This window comes from Tenrec ecaudatus, chromosome 6, assembly GCF_050624435.1.
Source record: "Tenrec ecaudatus isolate mTenEca1 chromosome 6, mTenEca1.hap1, whole genome shotgun sequence".
Taxonomy (NCBI): domain Eukaryota; kingdom Metazoa; phylum Chordata; class Mammalia; order Afrosoricida; family Tenrecidae; genus Tenrec; species Tenrec ecaudatus.
This window is the reverse complement of record NC_134535.1, coordinates 162,954,070-162,971,625: the sequence shown is the minus strand read 5'-3', so window position 1 is coordinate 162,971,625 and position 17,556 is coordinate 162,954,070. Positions and strand designations below refer to the sequence as shown.

Genomic DNA, 17,556 nt, shown 5'->3' with positions numbered 1-17,556 from the left:
TGGTGTGAATGGGGTGAGATTGGAACTCGCCGACACTGCTGGTACAACTACTGTGGACAGCAGAATGCTGCTTCCGTAAGAATTTGGAAATCAAATCACCATTTGTCCCAGCAGCTGCAGTGCTAGCTTTGTATGCTAAAGAAAGGAGTTAGGATATGAACAGATATGTGCCCACCTGTATCCATTGCAGTACTATTTATAATAGCAAAGAGATGGAAACAACCTTAGTGTGAGTCAAGGTAAGAATGGATAAAAGAACTAAGATATCTATGTGCATTGGAAAACTATGTAACATTAAAGGATAATGGCGGATCTGCAAAATTCTTTATAACATGGTTGAGCTTGGAGGATATTAAGCTGGGTTACATAAGTCAACCACAAAAGGACCGATATTGTATGAGTCCATTAATATAAAAAGTCACGAAAAGGTTTTTCACACTTTGATGATTACCAGGAAAGGTTGGGAGGGGTGAGAAAGATGCTAACTAGATTATACCCATGAACCTTTCTGAGATTCTGTAATTTCACACTACCCAGGTGCCTATGTAGTACAGCATACAGAGGGGGTAAAATTACACAAACTTCCCAGCTGTATCCAAACATTTTGAGAGAATGAGTTGCTTGAACTGCAGGCTCAAGACTCTTAATCTCAGAAGAAAGCATTATCCAAAAAATAAAATAAACTTACCTACTTTGGTAAGTCGTGACTGGGGTCTTCAAAGCTTGTGATCTAAGGTACAACTACTGGTCTCTCCTTGATCAGAACATAGAATAGTAAAGAAAACCAAACATGCAAGGAACCAATTAGCCCAAGAGAAGTGTCCCAGTCAAACCTCAGTCTTCATGACCCCGAGACTACAGGAACTAAGTGTTGCCTGGCTCCTGGTCCCTCCCTCCCCTGACTCAGACAGGATCACAAAGGAGACCTTGATGAGGAGGTAAATGTAGAACAAAACTAAAAATCACAAGAATAGGTTTACACATTGGAGAAAGACTGGTAGTATCCTTTACACACCCTTTCAAACAGAACAGAGTTCAAACAACTCACCCCAATGACTCAACTTTCACCCAAACAATAGGTGGCCATGAAGGTGATCAAAGTAACACGGGGAAGATACTGCCCCATAGAAAAACCAAGCACATGAAATCAAAATGGCAGCCATCGCTCAAGGGTAAACTCAGTAGCGAGAAGAAACAGAAAAGAAGGATCCATGGAAACAGTGAATACATTGGGAAGAGGGTTAGATCATTGTAGGGATTACAGTCAGTGTCTTGAAATGAATTTGAATGGTAAACCCATTTCTTTGGATCACTTCACTCAAGGTTGACAAAAAGAAGAAGCCATTGTTGGTTATTGTCATGGGCGCTATCAGCACTCACATGCGGCAGGGTTTAGCTGTCCCAGAAAAAGACCAAAATAGATGTCAGAAGAGACTCTGCAACTTTCTCTTGAACATAAAAGAGAAATGAGTGAATGAAGCCATGGTGACGTAAGAGGGCTGAACAGGAAATTTCAAAGGGCAGTTTGAGATGACAAAGTAGGCTGTTACGATGACATGGGAGTTAGACAGACAAAAGAGAAGATGCTCCACAGTTCTCAAGCTGGAAGAGCTCTAGAAAAACACCAAGCCTAACTTGCAATAATGAAGGATTACTTGAACCAAATATTCAATGACTTAGGAAAAACAAAGAGAAGACTGGAATACTGTACAGTCACTTTTACCCCCACCCCTTCCAACAGAAAATGGTGGCCGATGACGAGGTTGATTGCACATTGAGTTGTTAACCAAGAGGTTGGCAGTTTGAAACCAACAGGAGCTTCATGGGAGACAAATGAGACTTTTTCCTCAGTAAAGAGAAGGCCCATATGGGTTTCTGGGACTGTAACTTTCCCAGAGTAGAAAGTCTCATCTTTTCCACACAGAGCAGCTGCTGGCTTTGAACTTCTAACCTCTAGTTAGCAGCTCAACATTGCTATCACTACACCACCGGGGCTCCTGCAGCTGTAGAGTAACCCTTACTATTGGGTAACAAGGTAGAAGGATTCTGCCCGTGTTCTATTTATTTGTCAGGAGGAGGGTTTGTGCCTTTCCATGTGATTTTAGCATAGGCTTGTTTTGGTGTACAAAATTTTTGATAGTTATGTTAAACTTATGCATTTACTATGTCACGGTTCTTAAACAGGATGTCTCAATTTATTTAGATTTAGATTTTCCTTGAATTCTTTCATAATTTTCAGCAGTTACACTGTACATATTTCATTAAGGAAACAAACCGGTAAGTGGTTTGTTTTCTTTGGAGGGATTATGAATGGTATTGCATTCTAATTTTATTTTTTACATATTCATTGTTAGTAGAGACAGAAATCATTATTGATTTTTTTTGGCATATGTTCTTACATCCTGAGACATTTTTGAACTCCAAATTGATATTCGTATTTTTTTTAAAAATCATTTTATTGGGGGCTCTTGTAGCTCTTCTCACCATCCACAGATTTCGGGAGGTTTTAATGTAGATTTCTTGCAATCATCTCCATGGGTAATCAAGTTACCTTCCATTTTATTTGTTCCTTACAAGTGTATATGATTTTTTTTAACAATTAATATATGATTTTCTTTCTTGCTATTTACACTGATAAGAATTTTTGATAGTGTGCTGAATATGGTTGATGAGCAAATATCCTTGTTTTATTCCTGATCTTAGGAGGAAAACATTCCATTCTTCTCCATTACGTCTGATATGAGCTACATTGTGTTTATAGATACTCTTTATCAAGTTTGTGATATTCCTTTCTACTCCCAGTTTGCTGAGAGCTATTCCCAGGAATGTGTGTTAGATTTTGCAAAATACCTTTTTTTGGCATCAATCGATACGATTGTATAATTTTTCTTAATAAATCATTTATTTTAATTTCAAAGTTGATGAGAATGGCTTTCCTGAAGTGCCCCTGGATTAACAATGGATGTATAAGGTGTTTTCAGTGATACCAAAATAATGCAAAATAGGGAGCAGTAAGAGAGCTTCCCCGACTCTGTTTTCTTTAGATCCTATTTAGCTCTGTGGGCTCTGGCTTCTCATTCTTTTTTTTTAAAAATCATTTTATTGGGCGCTCATACAATTCTTATCACAATCCATACATCCATCCATTGTGTCAAGAACATATGTACATTTGTTGCCATCATCATTCTCGAAACATTTGACTTCTACTTGAGCCCTTAATATCTGCTGCTCATTTTCCCCCTCCCTCTCCACTCCCCTCTGCCTCATGAAACCATCATTCATAAATAATTATTTTGTCATATATTACACTGTCCAATGTCTCCTTCCGCCACCTTCTTCTCTGCTGTCCCTCCCCCAAGGAAGGGGCTATATGTAGATTCTTGTAATCAGTTCCCCCTTTCCACCCCACATTCCCTCCACCCTCCAGGCATCGCCACTCTCAGCACTGGTCCTGGAGGAGTCATCTGTCCTGGATTCCCTGTGTTTCCAGTTGCTATCTGTACCTATGTATAGTCTTTCCGTATTTTGTTTTAGGCTCCACAAATTCTCCGTTATAGCTAAGTGAGCCTCATGGAGAGAAGCCTCAGGGGAAACAAATCATGTTGTGAGCCGAGTAGCGGGTTTCTCACGCGTACGACAAACATCACACGTACAGTACGTCCAAGTTTGAGCATTGTTGATGGTGGTGGTGATTGTCATCAAGTCCACTCTGACCCAGAGACCTCTCTGTGACTGAGGAGAACTGCCCCACGGGGTTTCCTAGGCTGTAACTAACGTTGAGGGGAAGCAGATGGCCCGGTCTGGATGTGAGCACACACTAGTACATAATGTTTATTTTTAGAGACAAGAGACAAAACAGGATCTTTTGAACTCAGTTTACTGTTTTAAATGACATCACTCTGTTGGATCCGTTGTTTACGGCTGCTTTGGAGATCACAGTATTCTCCAAGGAGGTGTAGTCAAATAGCAGTTAGGAAGAGGTAGCCCTGTATATCCCTGGGTGGTTGAAATGCTTGGGGCACTCGCCTTTCCCGAAGGTGCAGGCTTTAAACGGCTTCGTGTTCTTCTTCCTGTGCTGCTGTGCTTTGCTGCTGCTTTCTTTGTGCTCATCCTGAGTCACAGATGGCTGACGGGGGCCCTGGAAAATGCCGCTCCTAAGTACGGCGAGCCACCCACCATCTGTCCAAGTAACGTTTGTCCAGAAACTAATGGAGATACCATCCAGGAGACCTCAATAGCTCCAGCCACGTGTAAGGTCAGCCATAAAAATGTCAATGCTCACGGCAATTTATCTGACTCCACTCACACCTTTAAGATGCCTTCGCTGAGATTGTGATAAGAGTTGTATGAGCCCCTTATAAAATCTTTAAAAAAAAAGAAATACAAAAATATATTTCTTTATATAAACCAAACAAAAAAAAAAGATGCCTTTACTGAGATAATGTAACTCATTCTTACTTTATCACATTTACCCTGGCTTATGCTTCCTTCGGACGTTTCATAATTGGAAGGGAAATAATGTAGGATTCGGTTACTGATTTTTAATTAAGTCATTCTGCACCCAAATGTACAGCTTGTTAGGGGTTTCTGTTTCCAATATTGTGTTAGTCCCAAACAGATTCTTTTTAAAAAAAGAAATAGCTCTTTTGTGTGGAGTTTTTTCAACATGGAGAAGAGGTTACAGTAGCATTTGTTGTGGGGCACAGGGCATGTCATTCACGCGCTGTAAGATACAGCGACTGACGCGAGCTGACTGGCGAAGTCAGGGCTGATGGATGGCATGTGTCTGCATGATAGAGAAATGTGTAGTAACTAGGAAGATGATGGATTTATCGTGCTCAGCAATACACCAAGGTTAACATGTCCTACCAGTACACACACACACACGCATACACACACATAAATAATTTTATTATGAATGGAAGTTATTTATTTCTCCTGTTATTTCCATACCTTTGACATATGAAAATAGCTATTTTTGGTGGGGGGGGAGAGTAACCCCCCAAACTTCCTTTGCTAACATTCATCTTCATTTTCCCAATGACGTAATATGTTAACATGGCTATTTTGCTGTATGAAGAACTGAGCCATTGGAAAAGGCGTGAACATCTCAGCAGGGGAATGAGAGCATTTGTGACCCTTTTCTGACCCACGCAAACTCCCATCAATCCATATATTTATTCAATCGTTTGAATAGTTTTGCGAGGATTATTTAATGATATCACTGGGCCTCCGTTTTCTTTTCTTCTCTGTACAGTGTCCCTGGGTCTCCTTCAGTGGGTGCTTTCAGGAAGCCTTCCGATGGTAAAATTGGTGATGATCAAGTCCCTTAAAAACTAAAGTCATGATATTTTCAAATAACCTAGGCACTACTCCTGGATACTTGAGACCATTTCTAGATCATTTGAGGTTCTATGCTCCAATAAAGATATACAGTCTTGGAAACTCCAAGGAGCGCTTCTACTCTGTCCTATAGGGTCTCTATCAAGCAGAACCAACTGGATGGCAGGGGGTTAGTAGTTACTCTGCTGCACTACTTAGAATGCCCAAGGCAGTGTCAATGCTCCGTTTATAGCACTGCCTGCTCTTTCTGGGCCTCTGAGCCTTTGCTTTGACTACTTTCTTGCTCCCTCCACCCCAACCAATATACTCTATTTTGATGGAATCTGTGGATGTAGAGGGCCAATATGTTATGAACTAAGCAATGTGCTTTGTTTCATAAGCCAAACAAGCTCTTTGTGTGTGCATCTTGGTGTGCTTTTACCACAATAATCCTGTGTAACAAACCATCCGGAATTCAACGGCTTACATAACTACAGCATCTCTTCTGATCACTTAGGGTCTGCAGACTGGCTGGCCTGCTTCTGCTCCATTCAGGCAGCAGGTTGGCTTTGTTTAGGGTGGCTCCACAATGTGGATTAGGATTTATGTGGGCCAGGATCTCTCCAGGCACAAATGGCCAAGCCAACCCTCTCAAACACACTTAAAACCTCTGCGTGCTTCATGACTCCTTACAGTTCATTGTCCAAAGCAGGCCATGAAAAGGATGCGCCAACACACCCCATGGCATGCCAGGGCACTGCGCAGAGACAGGTGGGCATGAGGAATTAAAAATCATCTCATCTACCCTTCAATCTTGGGCAACCCAGGCCCAAAATGTAAGGAGTCTTATTCTGGGGTTCTCTGGAAAGAGGGTCGATGCACCTTAAGACATCACCATCGTTACTCATACAATGATAATTTCTGCATGATCAGTGGTACTCCGTATGCCTAATTACAATGGTCATTCGTCCTCTATTACTTATTAGTTACTATTAATAAATAGTGATAACATACATGCCTACATTCTTGAGTATAAGCTGAGTTTTTTCAGCACATTTGTAATGCAGTTGTGGTAAAATTAGGTGCCTCTGCTGATAGACGGGTCGGCTTATGTTCGAGTATGTACAGTAGGCTGAATTTGTTTAAATAACATTTAAATTGTGAAAGTGATTGCATGAATCGAATAATGCTTAATAACATTATTGTCAACTCTTCATTGTCTCATTACTTCTAGATGAGAATATCTTCATGACTGCTCTCATTCCCTCCAGTCCGGTTCTTTGACCTGTCAAATGCTGCTTGCAGATTAATATTTAGATCAGACTTAATTGGAAAGTACTTTTGATCCTACCATTCTCGAGGCAGGGTCAGGGGTTTTCAAATGGATTTCAATCCTCCACATTATTTCTAATGTGGATTTGAGACTCCTGTGCAGAATGACACGACCTTATTGTTCTAGCCTGCCTTCTCACATTATTCTTCTTCAAGTGCCACGCTGTTTCCTTAAACAGCATTAACCGTTCTCACGTGGAAACTATTAATTCCTATCCATTAATCTTCGTGTGATTCTATCCATTTAGAGTCAGCACCACTCATCCTATGTGGAGCCTCATCCACTGAATTAATCTGCACTCTTATGAATTTCATATGACTGTTCCTGGAGCTTTGGGGGCACGTAGGTCCTACATTGTGCCATGGCCATTAGTCATCTATGTCTTGTCACCGTAAATGGACTACCTGATTAATCTTTTTTCCCCCCATGTCAACACTAAGAATTGTACTTTGAATATTCGGGTGGAAATATTGGGTACACAAATACCGTAGCCATACCTCTGGCTGGCTGGGGATTTCAGTAAGCTACAGTAGTTTCCTGAAATCACAATCCGTTCACATCAGAATAAAAGCTATGCAAATTCACACACTATCCTTTTCACGCCCTTTTCTTATGAGCAGAATCATTACCCATAGGTGGGGCACCACTGTGCAGAGCATAGAGGTCGCAGTATGATTTATCTTATGGCTATATCAGAGCGCGGACTTATGAACACATTTCAACTCTGGGAAATGCCTGACTTGCAAACACCTTAGGTACTGCATGGCACTCTGACTTGGAAGCTCTGACCAAAGCAGCTTATTGACGAAGGCAGTATAGACATTCAATCTTCATGGGACTGGACGCAGTGCTGAGGAGGGCTGCCTCTGCTTGCATTGCCTTCCAGGATCTATGTGCCAAGTCTCAGTGCCCCTAAGGCTGAAAGGAGCTCTGTCCTTGTTAAAATAAATAGATGGACTGAGACAAGTAGACAAAAGGCCAATGCCTGTGAAGATTACCCTTGGAACTAGGAATGGCCTATATTTGTATAGAATTACATAGTGTCTCTCTTTGACCATTGGATTGAGTACCTGTCTGATTCCTCTTCCCACTTTGAACTCTTTGGCAGTTAGCTCCATAAGCCTGGCTCCTCTTATGGTCTTCTTACCTCACTGCCGACTGGAAAACACGGAACCAAAGTACATCCTATGTGCTGATGGCTCTGTTCCATTTCTCATTCATAGTAAAACTCTTAACCAGCTTGAGAGTACTTCCTGCCACTTTTGGGGTAACTTTATCCTGAATTTCAATGTTTAGGGTTGGGTTTTTTTTTTTTAATCTCAAATTTAGTAGGCTATTTTCTCTATGCTCTCCCCCTCAAAATGCTCCTCCTGCCCCACCCACTTTTATTTGGAAAAGAGAAAAATCAAATTAAGAATGTGGTCTAGGATAAAGTGCACTGCACATTAAATGCCCCTCGAGCCCTTCTACCAGGGTGCTTAAATAAAAACCACTTTTCCTAGTAAGTTGCACAAATTCTTCACAAATTCAGTTGTCAATCTGATCACGTTCATAAACATAAGACATGTTCACATTTTCCAATTCTTATATTATGCACAAACTTTATGTCATATTGGATTTTTCAAGGCCAGAGAAAGCTTCAATAAACTGCATCCTCATTTCTCAAAAGGCCTACCACTACACATCTTTTAAAAGCGACCGCGTGGATAAAGTGCTGGAGAAGGGTGTGGAGAGGAAAGAGGTCATGAAGAATCTAGAGTGAGTGGATGCAACATGCATATAAATCCACAGGAGCCAGTGATGGATCTGAGACTGTTCATAAAGGAGTAGCAGAAATATAAGAATGATTTCTTTAACCAGACGTGTACAATGGAAATATGTCCTGTTTGCTCTGTACATTGACGTGTCCTCTGTTTTCACGCAGGGCCTCAGCAAGGATGCGGAGGTTATCTGACAGGTTCAAACCATACCTTTGCCTCTCCTGATTCCGATTCAAATGGAAGATATGACGCGAATTTAAACTGTGCCTGGTTCATAAGCGCACCTGTAAACAAATTAATAAAGCTCACCTTCAATACATTTGCTCTGGAGGCTGCAAGCATTTTGCAAAGATGTGTTTATGATTATGTAAAGGTAAGGTTCTTATATTTACCATATTCTACTCATCCCAGACTTTAATTATCATGTATTCCAATCGATACCGTATCAGATATAAGTTGAATATTTGCTTTTAAAATGACGTATTTTCAAAGATGCTGTGTATAACACCATTGAGGCTCTATCTCCCTATCAAATGACTTCAGAACATCATGCACCTTCTGAGCTTAGCTTTACGTGTGCCTGAGTGTCCATCACAGCTCTGTCCATAGACCATCTATGGGAGGGAGGGTTACGTGGAGCTGACCTTGGAAAATCTTCAAATAAATGACCAAATCTATGATGACTATAACCACAAGTAGTTTACCTGTTTCGTGAATTTATATATTCACGCCCTACATTACCTTATATCCTTGTATCTTAGTAGGAAAGGTTCACAGTAAATGAAGAGACCTCTCTCGTCAAGTCGTAGGTTTTTTTTTCCTTTTTTTTCACTTTGTGATTTAGGTGAAAGTTTACAGAGTAAATGGGCTTCCCATCCACAAATTCATATGTGTTCTGTTTCATGTCATTGATACAAAGCCTACAGTATCATGGCACCCTTCCCGTTGTCTTCGTGTTGTTCCCCTTTCCATTTATCTCTCTTCCCTGTCCCTTCCTGCCTTCTGAACTTTACCCCTGGCAGATGCGCCCCTGCTGACCTCATATGGTTGATTGTTCTAAGGAGTGCATCTGTCTCCGGTGCTGGTGGTCACCCGAGAGGCCAGTCTATTGTTCGGAGAGGCTTGAGTCATGGGAACCATTTCCCTGCGTTTCTGATTGTCTTCCCTCTTCTTTGGTGCACACAGAGAAAGACCAGGTGGCCACACAGGCTGTTAGGACTCAGTCATTCTTCACCAAAGTAGGATGTAGAACATTGCCTTTGTGGCCTGTGTTGTGTCAATTGACCTCCAGGTCCCCCAAGACTAGGGTCCTGAGTCTGCAGACCCAGCAACTCCTTCCTCGTGGAGTTGAGTTATGGCTTAAAACGTTTCCATAACTTTCACCTCTGCTCTACTATATTCATAGATAGGTATGCAGCACATATAACTACCTAGGTAGAAATATCCTTTGTCAAACCTGTATATGTTCACAGTATAGTCCCAGGCTTCCTGGACCGGTTCAGCTTGCGTGTCTAAGCATGCACTTCTGGATTATTATCAGAATAATAATAATGTGCTGTCTTTAACGCTTATATTCCCCTCCGTGTATTCTTCTGCCTTCATCACTTTTTTGTTGGCCTCCTTTATTGTCTATTGCCTTCCCCTTCACCCACGTTAATGTGTGTCAACCTTCTAGTTAGTGATTTACGCTCCCTTTCTTTCTCAATCTGATAACCTTAAAAAATGTGTCTTCTTCTTTTTTTTTACATTTTATTAGGGGCTCATACAACTTATCACAATCCATACATATACATACATCAATTGTATAAAGCACATCCGTACATTCTTTGCCCTAATCATTTTCAAAGCATTTGCTTTCCACTTAAGCCCTTTGCATGGGGTCCTTTTTTCCCCCTCCCTCAATAGCCCTTGATAATTTATAGATTGTTATTTTGTCATATCTTGCCCTATCTGGAGTCTCCCCCCGCCTTCTCTGCTGCCCATCCCCCAGGGAGGAGATCACATGTGGATCCTTGTAATCGGTTCCCCCTTTCCAACGCACTCACCCTCTACTCTCCCAGTATCACCCCTCACCCCCCTGGTCCTGAAGGTTTCTTCTTATGTGAAAACTTCTTGGCTTTTTATGATAGTGATCTGACATGTGATACCTGTCCTTTTGCAGTTGACATATTTCACTCAGCATGGTCCTGCAAGAGCCTCCACAATGTGAGGTGTTCCACAGGCTCGCGGTTATCCTTTAATTTAATCATGTAGTATTCCAATGTGTGGGTGGGCTGTGGTCTGCTGCTCTGGTCACTCACTGAGGGGCATTTATGTTGTTCCCATTTCTATGGTGACTGTTCAAGTTTTAAAATCACTTTTTATGTTACATCATTTACCTTATTAGACATGATGATTTCAAAATACAAGTGGTAGCAATTATTAATGAAATCAGCCATTACCCATAGAACTGCTATGACACACTTTGGGAAGGAAATTAGCAAGCATAGCAAGACCTCTGTTCATGAGGGGGTAAATATCTCTGCTAATATGGAGGATGAATCTGATTGGGAAATTAAGGAATGAGACATAAAAATCAACAATAAACATTTCAGAAGAGTTACTATGTAGATATTAGCTGATGTATTAGATACAAGCTTGAAGCAATATGAACGTTTAATCAGAAGACAGTGAAAGAGTTACAGTCCCAGAAAGCCATAGCAGCCACTCTACCTTATCCTGTTGGGTCACTATGAAAGAGCCAAAAGTCTAGGATTACTGGACAAGATACAGGTTTCCCCCACGATCTGAAAGTTAAGCATGTAAGCCAAATGACATGAAGCAAAGAAGCATAAAAGTGATTATGTAAACCCATGAAACATAATGGTAATTATTTTTATTATACGCATTGTCATTTATTTGAAGATTTTCCAGGGTACTCCACCTATCACTTCCTCCCATAGGTTGTCCCTGGACAAAGCTCTTATGGGTGAGCAGGCCTGCTGAAAGCTAATGTCAGAAGGCACATGGCATGCTACATTAAAGATTAATTTATATTTTTTACCGCGACAAGTGTCAAGCCTAGGCAACCAGAGAATGGCAGTATGACTAGGAGGAAGCCCTGACTTTCTAAGGTGTTGAGTCTGGTTTGGTGATAGCAACCTAGGCCGACAGGACAGTCAATGGGGAGAGAATGCATGGTAAAGAAAGCGCCGCTGATAGAAGAGAGAGTGAGAGGTGAGCGATGGGTAAACATGATGGTGGGGCCGGAGGAAAGATCAAGAAAGTAAAAATTATATATATAGGTATAAATATACCATAGATATGTAAAATATATAAAGATAGGTATATTTGATAGGTTTCTTTCCCTAATTACACACACACAACAAGGAAGATGGACTTTGGGCCTCTACTTTAATCTGACCTCAGCACAAGAACAGTTTGTTCTAATAATGTGGCCATGTGTGATACTCACCTTCCTGACATGATCACTGAAGAAAAAAATGGGTGCATAAGCCAACGTGGTGAAGAAAGCTGAGGGTTCCCAGCTCTTAAAAGACATAGCGACTGGGGTCTTAAAGGCTTGAAGTTAAACAAGCGAACATGTAGCAGGGAAGCAACAAAGCCCACATGGAAGAAGCATACCAGCCGGTGTGATCATGAGGTGCCGACAGGAATAGGTATCAGAAGTTCAAAAGCAAGGGATCAAATTGATGTAAAGGAGCACAGGCAAAGTGGAGAACCAAAGCCCACCTGTAAAATAACTGGACAGGCCCTCACAGAAGGGCCACGTGGAAGAGACGATCCATCCAGGGTACAGTATAGCATTAAGGAAACACATGATTATGCTCTAGTTCTTTAATATTTCATCTCATTATTATGGTCTTACTTGTACCTCATCAATCTCATGAGTTCTGCGTGTGTTCATTTGTATAATTAAGATCGTTCGATGCATGAAAGCCAAGATAGGCAAACCCTTCAGAAATAGTAACGGGGGTAATGGCTCCCAGAGGGCGCAATATGTTCGTGTGTGTGTGGTGGTGGTGGGGGTACTGAAAGCAATGATGACTAAATAACCCCACTTGAGGGGAACGAATAACAGGTTGATAGGTGAACAAACACATTGGATGGTGTATGGCAAAATAAGCAAATCCATTATATATGTACATTAACAAGGGTTCCTGTGGGGTATGGTGGGGAGTGAGGGGATTAAGGGAAGCTGATCTCAAAGAAGAAAGAAAATGTTTTGAAACTGATGATGGCAGCAAATGTACCATTATTCCCGATCTAATTGAACTATGGAAAGTTACAATAGCTGTCAGAGCTCCCAATAAAATGTTAAAAAAAATTAAAACAGAGATAGTAAAAAGGCTTTACTTACATCAAGAAGAACAAGACATTCTTTGAGAAAGTCATTGTTGAGCTAAAAAGTTCAACCTTGGCTCAGCCTCAAGACAGATTAAAAAATAAGCAGTTGAAGGCACAGAAGACAGAAAAGGAAACAGAATCATTTCAGGGCGGGGTGTGGGGGAGAGACAGAAAGAGAGGGAGGGAGGGAGGGAGGGAGAGAGAGAGAGAGAGAGAGAGAGAGAGAGAGAGAGAGAGAGAGAGAGAGAGAGAACGAACAGTGTACTACTGAAGTCAGGAGAAGATTCTTTTACAAAGGTTGTGTGGTCAATACTATTAAATTGTAAATGAAGGACCAAGGAAGGTTAAGACCAAGAAAAACTCATTATGTTCTCTGACAACCATCTTAACAGAGTATTGGGGGCAAAAGTCAGAGTAGAGGGAGTTCATGAAAGATTAGAGATAACGAGGCATGGCAATGCAGGTTGAAGTCTCCTTTTCTCAAACACAACCAAAATGAGCAGAACGGCAGTAAAACGGATACTCAAACCTATTCATGAGCTGCCCTGTTTTTCCAGGAATAGAAAAAGCGTGAGAGACAGGTGGTTTAGGAATGCAATCCTAATTGTACCGAGGGAGAAGTGTTCTAACCTCCCTGAGTCTTAGCTACTATATTTTCTTATTTAAGTCACTATAGTATGTCCCTTGTGAGGCTGTTTTCAGGACCACACTAGCATACACCAGCGTGCTGAGCACTGTGGCAGATGCAGTGTTTGTAAACAACGGTGCAGTGTTTGTAAACAAAGTTTCTGCCCTCTCTTTTTTTAGAGTGGTCCCAGTTGGGCCCGGAAGCTATGAAATTTCTGCTTCTGAGCATTTCTAAAACAATTCATTTGCAGTTAGATTATGATACCTTTAAATTCGTGGAAAGTGTTTTGGGTGTGCCTGTGTTAGCAGGAATGTTGATTGGATTTATTTATGCTCAAGAGCCATTTCCATGAGTGTGATTTGATAATGTCATTAAATCCACTAGTAGGTTCCTGAATTTCTTCAAGACACTGAGGAGAGACACAGCATATCAAAACCAAGGAATTGCTTTCCAGCTTCTGAATAAAATACAACCCTTCCCCTCCCCACCCCATCCCCCAAGAAATTCTGTTCAGATCCACTGTTCCTTTCTCTCTTGAGAAAAAGAATTTTCCTAAATTGACCACTTTTCCAACTTGTACTAAAGTGACAGATGTTAGGACCATCCTTGGAATGTGGATCTTAGAGGTATTTTTATTTAAAAGATTCCCTAGTGATAAGTGAGATATTTGATTCCTTTCAGATTATTCCTTAGATATAATGGAATTACTTTCAGGAAAGCTAATTTTATTTAATTAAATTCTACAAGTGAAAACATGACAATTCTATTCATCATTCTTAATTTTATTACCATCTTTCGGAAAGGGTTGAGTTGGAGAGTTATTACAGTTAATTAAAGTAACTATAGTAGTCAGTGAAATATACGTTTCACTAGAACAATTTACAGTTGAAATTAATGCCACTTGCACCTTCCTATAATGAGCTACTTGGCATTACTGTGTGCCAGGTACTGTACCTGGCCCTGGAATGTTAAAGATGCAGCTCCTCAAGGAGTTGTCAGTTATGTGGAGGAGATGGCTCTGGCAGCACATCCATCCCTGTGCCACATGACATGGATGACACACCACGAACAGTGCAGAACAGTATCGTGGAAGATGGCATGCATGACTGACTCCATTTGGGGTTTAGGGAGGGCTTCCGAGAAAGGGTAGCTGGGTTGGGTTTTTTAAAGTAAATGGAAATGTACTCCCAAGATCCATTTCAGTGCACGTGGTTTGATAATTTACACAGGAAACAATTTTCCCCTGCAAAATTTGCAGGAGCATACCAAAAACGTGCTTCCTTCTTGGGACTGGAAACTGCAAGGAATAGAGAGGGAGGGGTTCTGGCTACCTAATTTAGGAAGCCAGCTTGTCACCTCCAGTTCCCGTCAGCCCAGTCACTCCTGCAGCGAGCAGTCGGGGGTGTCAGAGTTCAGACGCGTGGCTGTCCGAGAAAGATGATTCCCTCCTAACATTTCCCAGCTTTGTTGCTCAGTATAATCAAGCCCAATGCCCCTTTTAATCATCAATATTTTTACAGTTCCTTACTCTGTAATAAAGCCTATCAATATATATAATTTCAATAAATTCAATGGAATATACTAAATGACATAAAAAGGAAAGTTCAAACAAAAGTGTGCATTTTGATATGTAAATACTCTGACACAACTTAACATTTCTCCCACTAATAAATACATGGTGGATATAAAAATCCAAATTTAGAAAAATATGGATAGGTTTTATACAAAACTCACATGCCAATAGCAGTATCACCACCTGCGATTTCCAAAATGGTGGGAAGACTCAAAGGACAGTCTTGCCAAGTTTTTATCTTGAGAAGTGGCTGGCAGGTTTGAATCGCTGACCTTGTGGTTAACAGCGAAATGTATAATCACTATGCCATTGGAGCTCAGTAACATCTATAATATGTTCTGTGAAATAGTACATTATGTGAGTTGGGTGTTGTGAGAACCATATATTATATACGGGTCATTTATAACCCACCAAATTATGAGTGAGCTTCATTGTTAAATTTATCTTTAAGTTGGATGTGTACCTAAGTAGGATTGGTTAAAATGAATCATATCTAATGCAAGTCAATTATTTGGCTTGGTATAGAGTATGTGCTGTAACTTTTTGTGCATAAAGAATAAATACATCCAGATAAATTAAAACCTATTTAACAAGATAATATAGTGAGTAAAAATCATGTTTTGATGCACAGCATAGAGTATTACCTGTTTGTTATTATAAATTATTGTATTATTTACCTCACGCTTTTAATATAGGCTTTATAGCTCAGACATTGCCTTAATAGAAGTTAGTTATACAGCAAAATCTTACAAAATAATTGCATTCTGGAGTATTCTGTACATACAGAAATTGTACAAATGTATTTTTGTGTCTGTAGACTAGGTTTAGGTGCTGAGATAATTAAAGTACATGAATGTTTGCCAGGACATTCAAAAGTTATACAAGACTTAGTATATAGGGAGCTGTATAGGACTGGATTCTCCACCAAATGCCAGTTATAACCCCAAATTATTATGATGACCCCAAAGACACCACACCTTTAAAGAACTTTTGAGGTGCTTTTGTATTGTTTGCTAGCACTTCTCTGTGAAATGGTCCCTACTGAGAACTTCTGTCTTAAGCGATTGGCACTCAGTGTGTGGTCAGCTACTGGGAGCTCTCAATCTCTCCTCCCAGTAGGAAATAATATAAAATCAACCACCTGGCAAGGTGTAGAGTTCCCACCTTTACGAAGTAATAGCTACTATGCATTCATGCATTCAATCAATCAATGCCAAATTGAGTACCCACTGTATTCTAAACACTGTTCCAAGCACAGGACTAAAGCACTGAGGTAAAAAAAAAAAGACAAAATCCACCAACAATAATAAAAAGATTCCTGCAGATGTTAAGCTAGTTCTAGTTCTAACCATTGTTTCTCTCCCTTTTCTTAGGGCCTTCAATGGAGTTACAGATTTTTTATTGTAACCGAGAGCTCTGATGTAGACTGAACACAGAGTCCAGTTACAAACCTAAAAACCCATTCTTTATTCCCTTTCCGTGCCCAGTCATGTTGTCCAAATGAGCTTGTCAGAGATTCTAGAATAAAAGGATCGTGAAGATATTGAATGACAAGAAACATAGTTTCCATAATGCTTCAGTATTTCTTAGGCTGGATCCCTATGTGTCTTGTCATTTTCATATTTTCATGATTCCTTTATTACAGAATCTCTGGCAGGCTGATGATAGAAAATCTGACTGGGCTGGGAAAGTGAATAAGGAATGATTTTTCAAGCTGTGAGCTGAAGTCTGGCCTATTTGCTCTGTTAAACAAAACCAGTCACACTTATATATGTATATGTATATATAAATTTATATCAAGTAAAGGGCCTATACAGTTATAGAAGTGGGCAAGTCCAAGTTCAGGCAAGCAGGTTCAAACTGGTGGCTTCTCCTGATTGAGTTAGCTTTAGGGGCTGATGAAGGCAAAATTGGCAGAAAGACCACAGCCTGGTGGCTCGCACATGTGGATGAATCCCAGGTCAGCAGGTCAAGTTTCTAATGGGAGAGGTGAATGAATCCAAGTTCGGTAGGTTAGCTGGAAGGCTGGTGATGGCTCCCGGGGTCAGCAGGCAATATAGCAGGCCACTGGCTCAAGTCCAAACACCAGGCAGCCAATCAGCCAGTTGCAAGATCCAGATGCAGCAAAAAGAAAGCAAGCTTTCTGACAGTGTTCACTTAGGTAAGAAGCAAGCCACACACCTGAGCAAATTTCCTTTCAATTGCATAAAGATTGTGACCCAAGAGAGGGCGGTACGTTGTACTTAAATCTTCTTACAACCGATTCGCTGGTCATAGCATATCCCGTTATGCAGTGGGTTACATTGTGTTAGATCAGTCTTGAGGGATAAGTAGGAGTTCACTGCCAGACCCTTGAGAATCCCAGCCTACCAACTTGACACAGAACTTCACCTATTGAAGAGTTTTAAAAGATGAGAAATCACAATACTCCCCACAGCACACCCATAGAATTCAGAACATAATTCAAGTTCCAGCACTACGCCAGTTGTTCCCAGAATGCATCCGAGTGGTAACTGACTTTGCATTTTACAGTGCACCATCTGCATACTCTATGGAGCTAAGCGGTGAAATAACCGCTGCATAGACATGGAAT

At 40.7% G+C, this 17,556-nt stretch overlaps 1 protein-coding gene across 1 annotated transcript in view; it reads left to right on the top strand.

The window, feature by feature from the left end:
- CUBN (cubilin) overlaps positions 1-17,556 on the top strand; it is a 306,910-nt gene that overhangs the window by 267,647 nt on the left and 21,707 nt on the right. Inside the window, exon 60 of the mRNA XM_075552448.1 lies at positions 8,580-8,788. Within this exon, the coding sequence (XP_075408563.1) occupies positions 8,580-8,788 (209 nt within the window). The remainder of the gene's footprint in view (positions 1-8,579; positions 8,789-17,556) is intronic.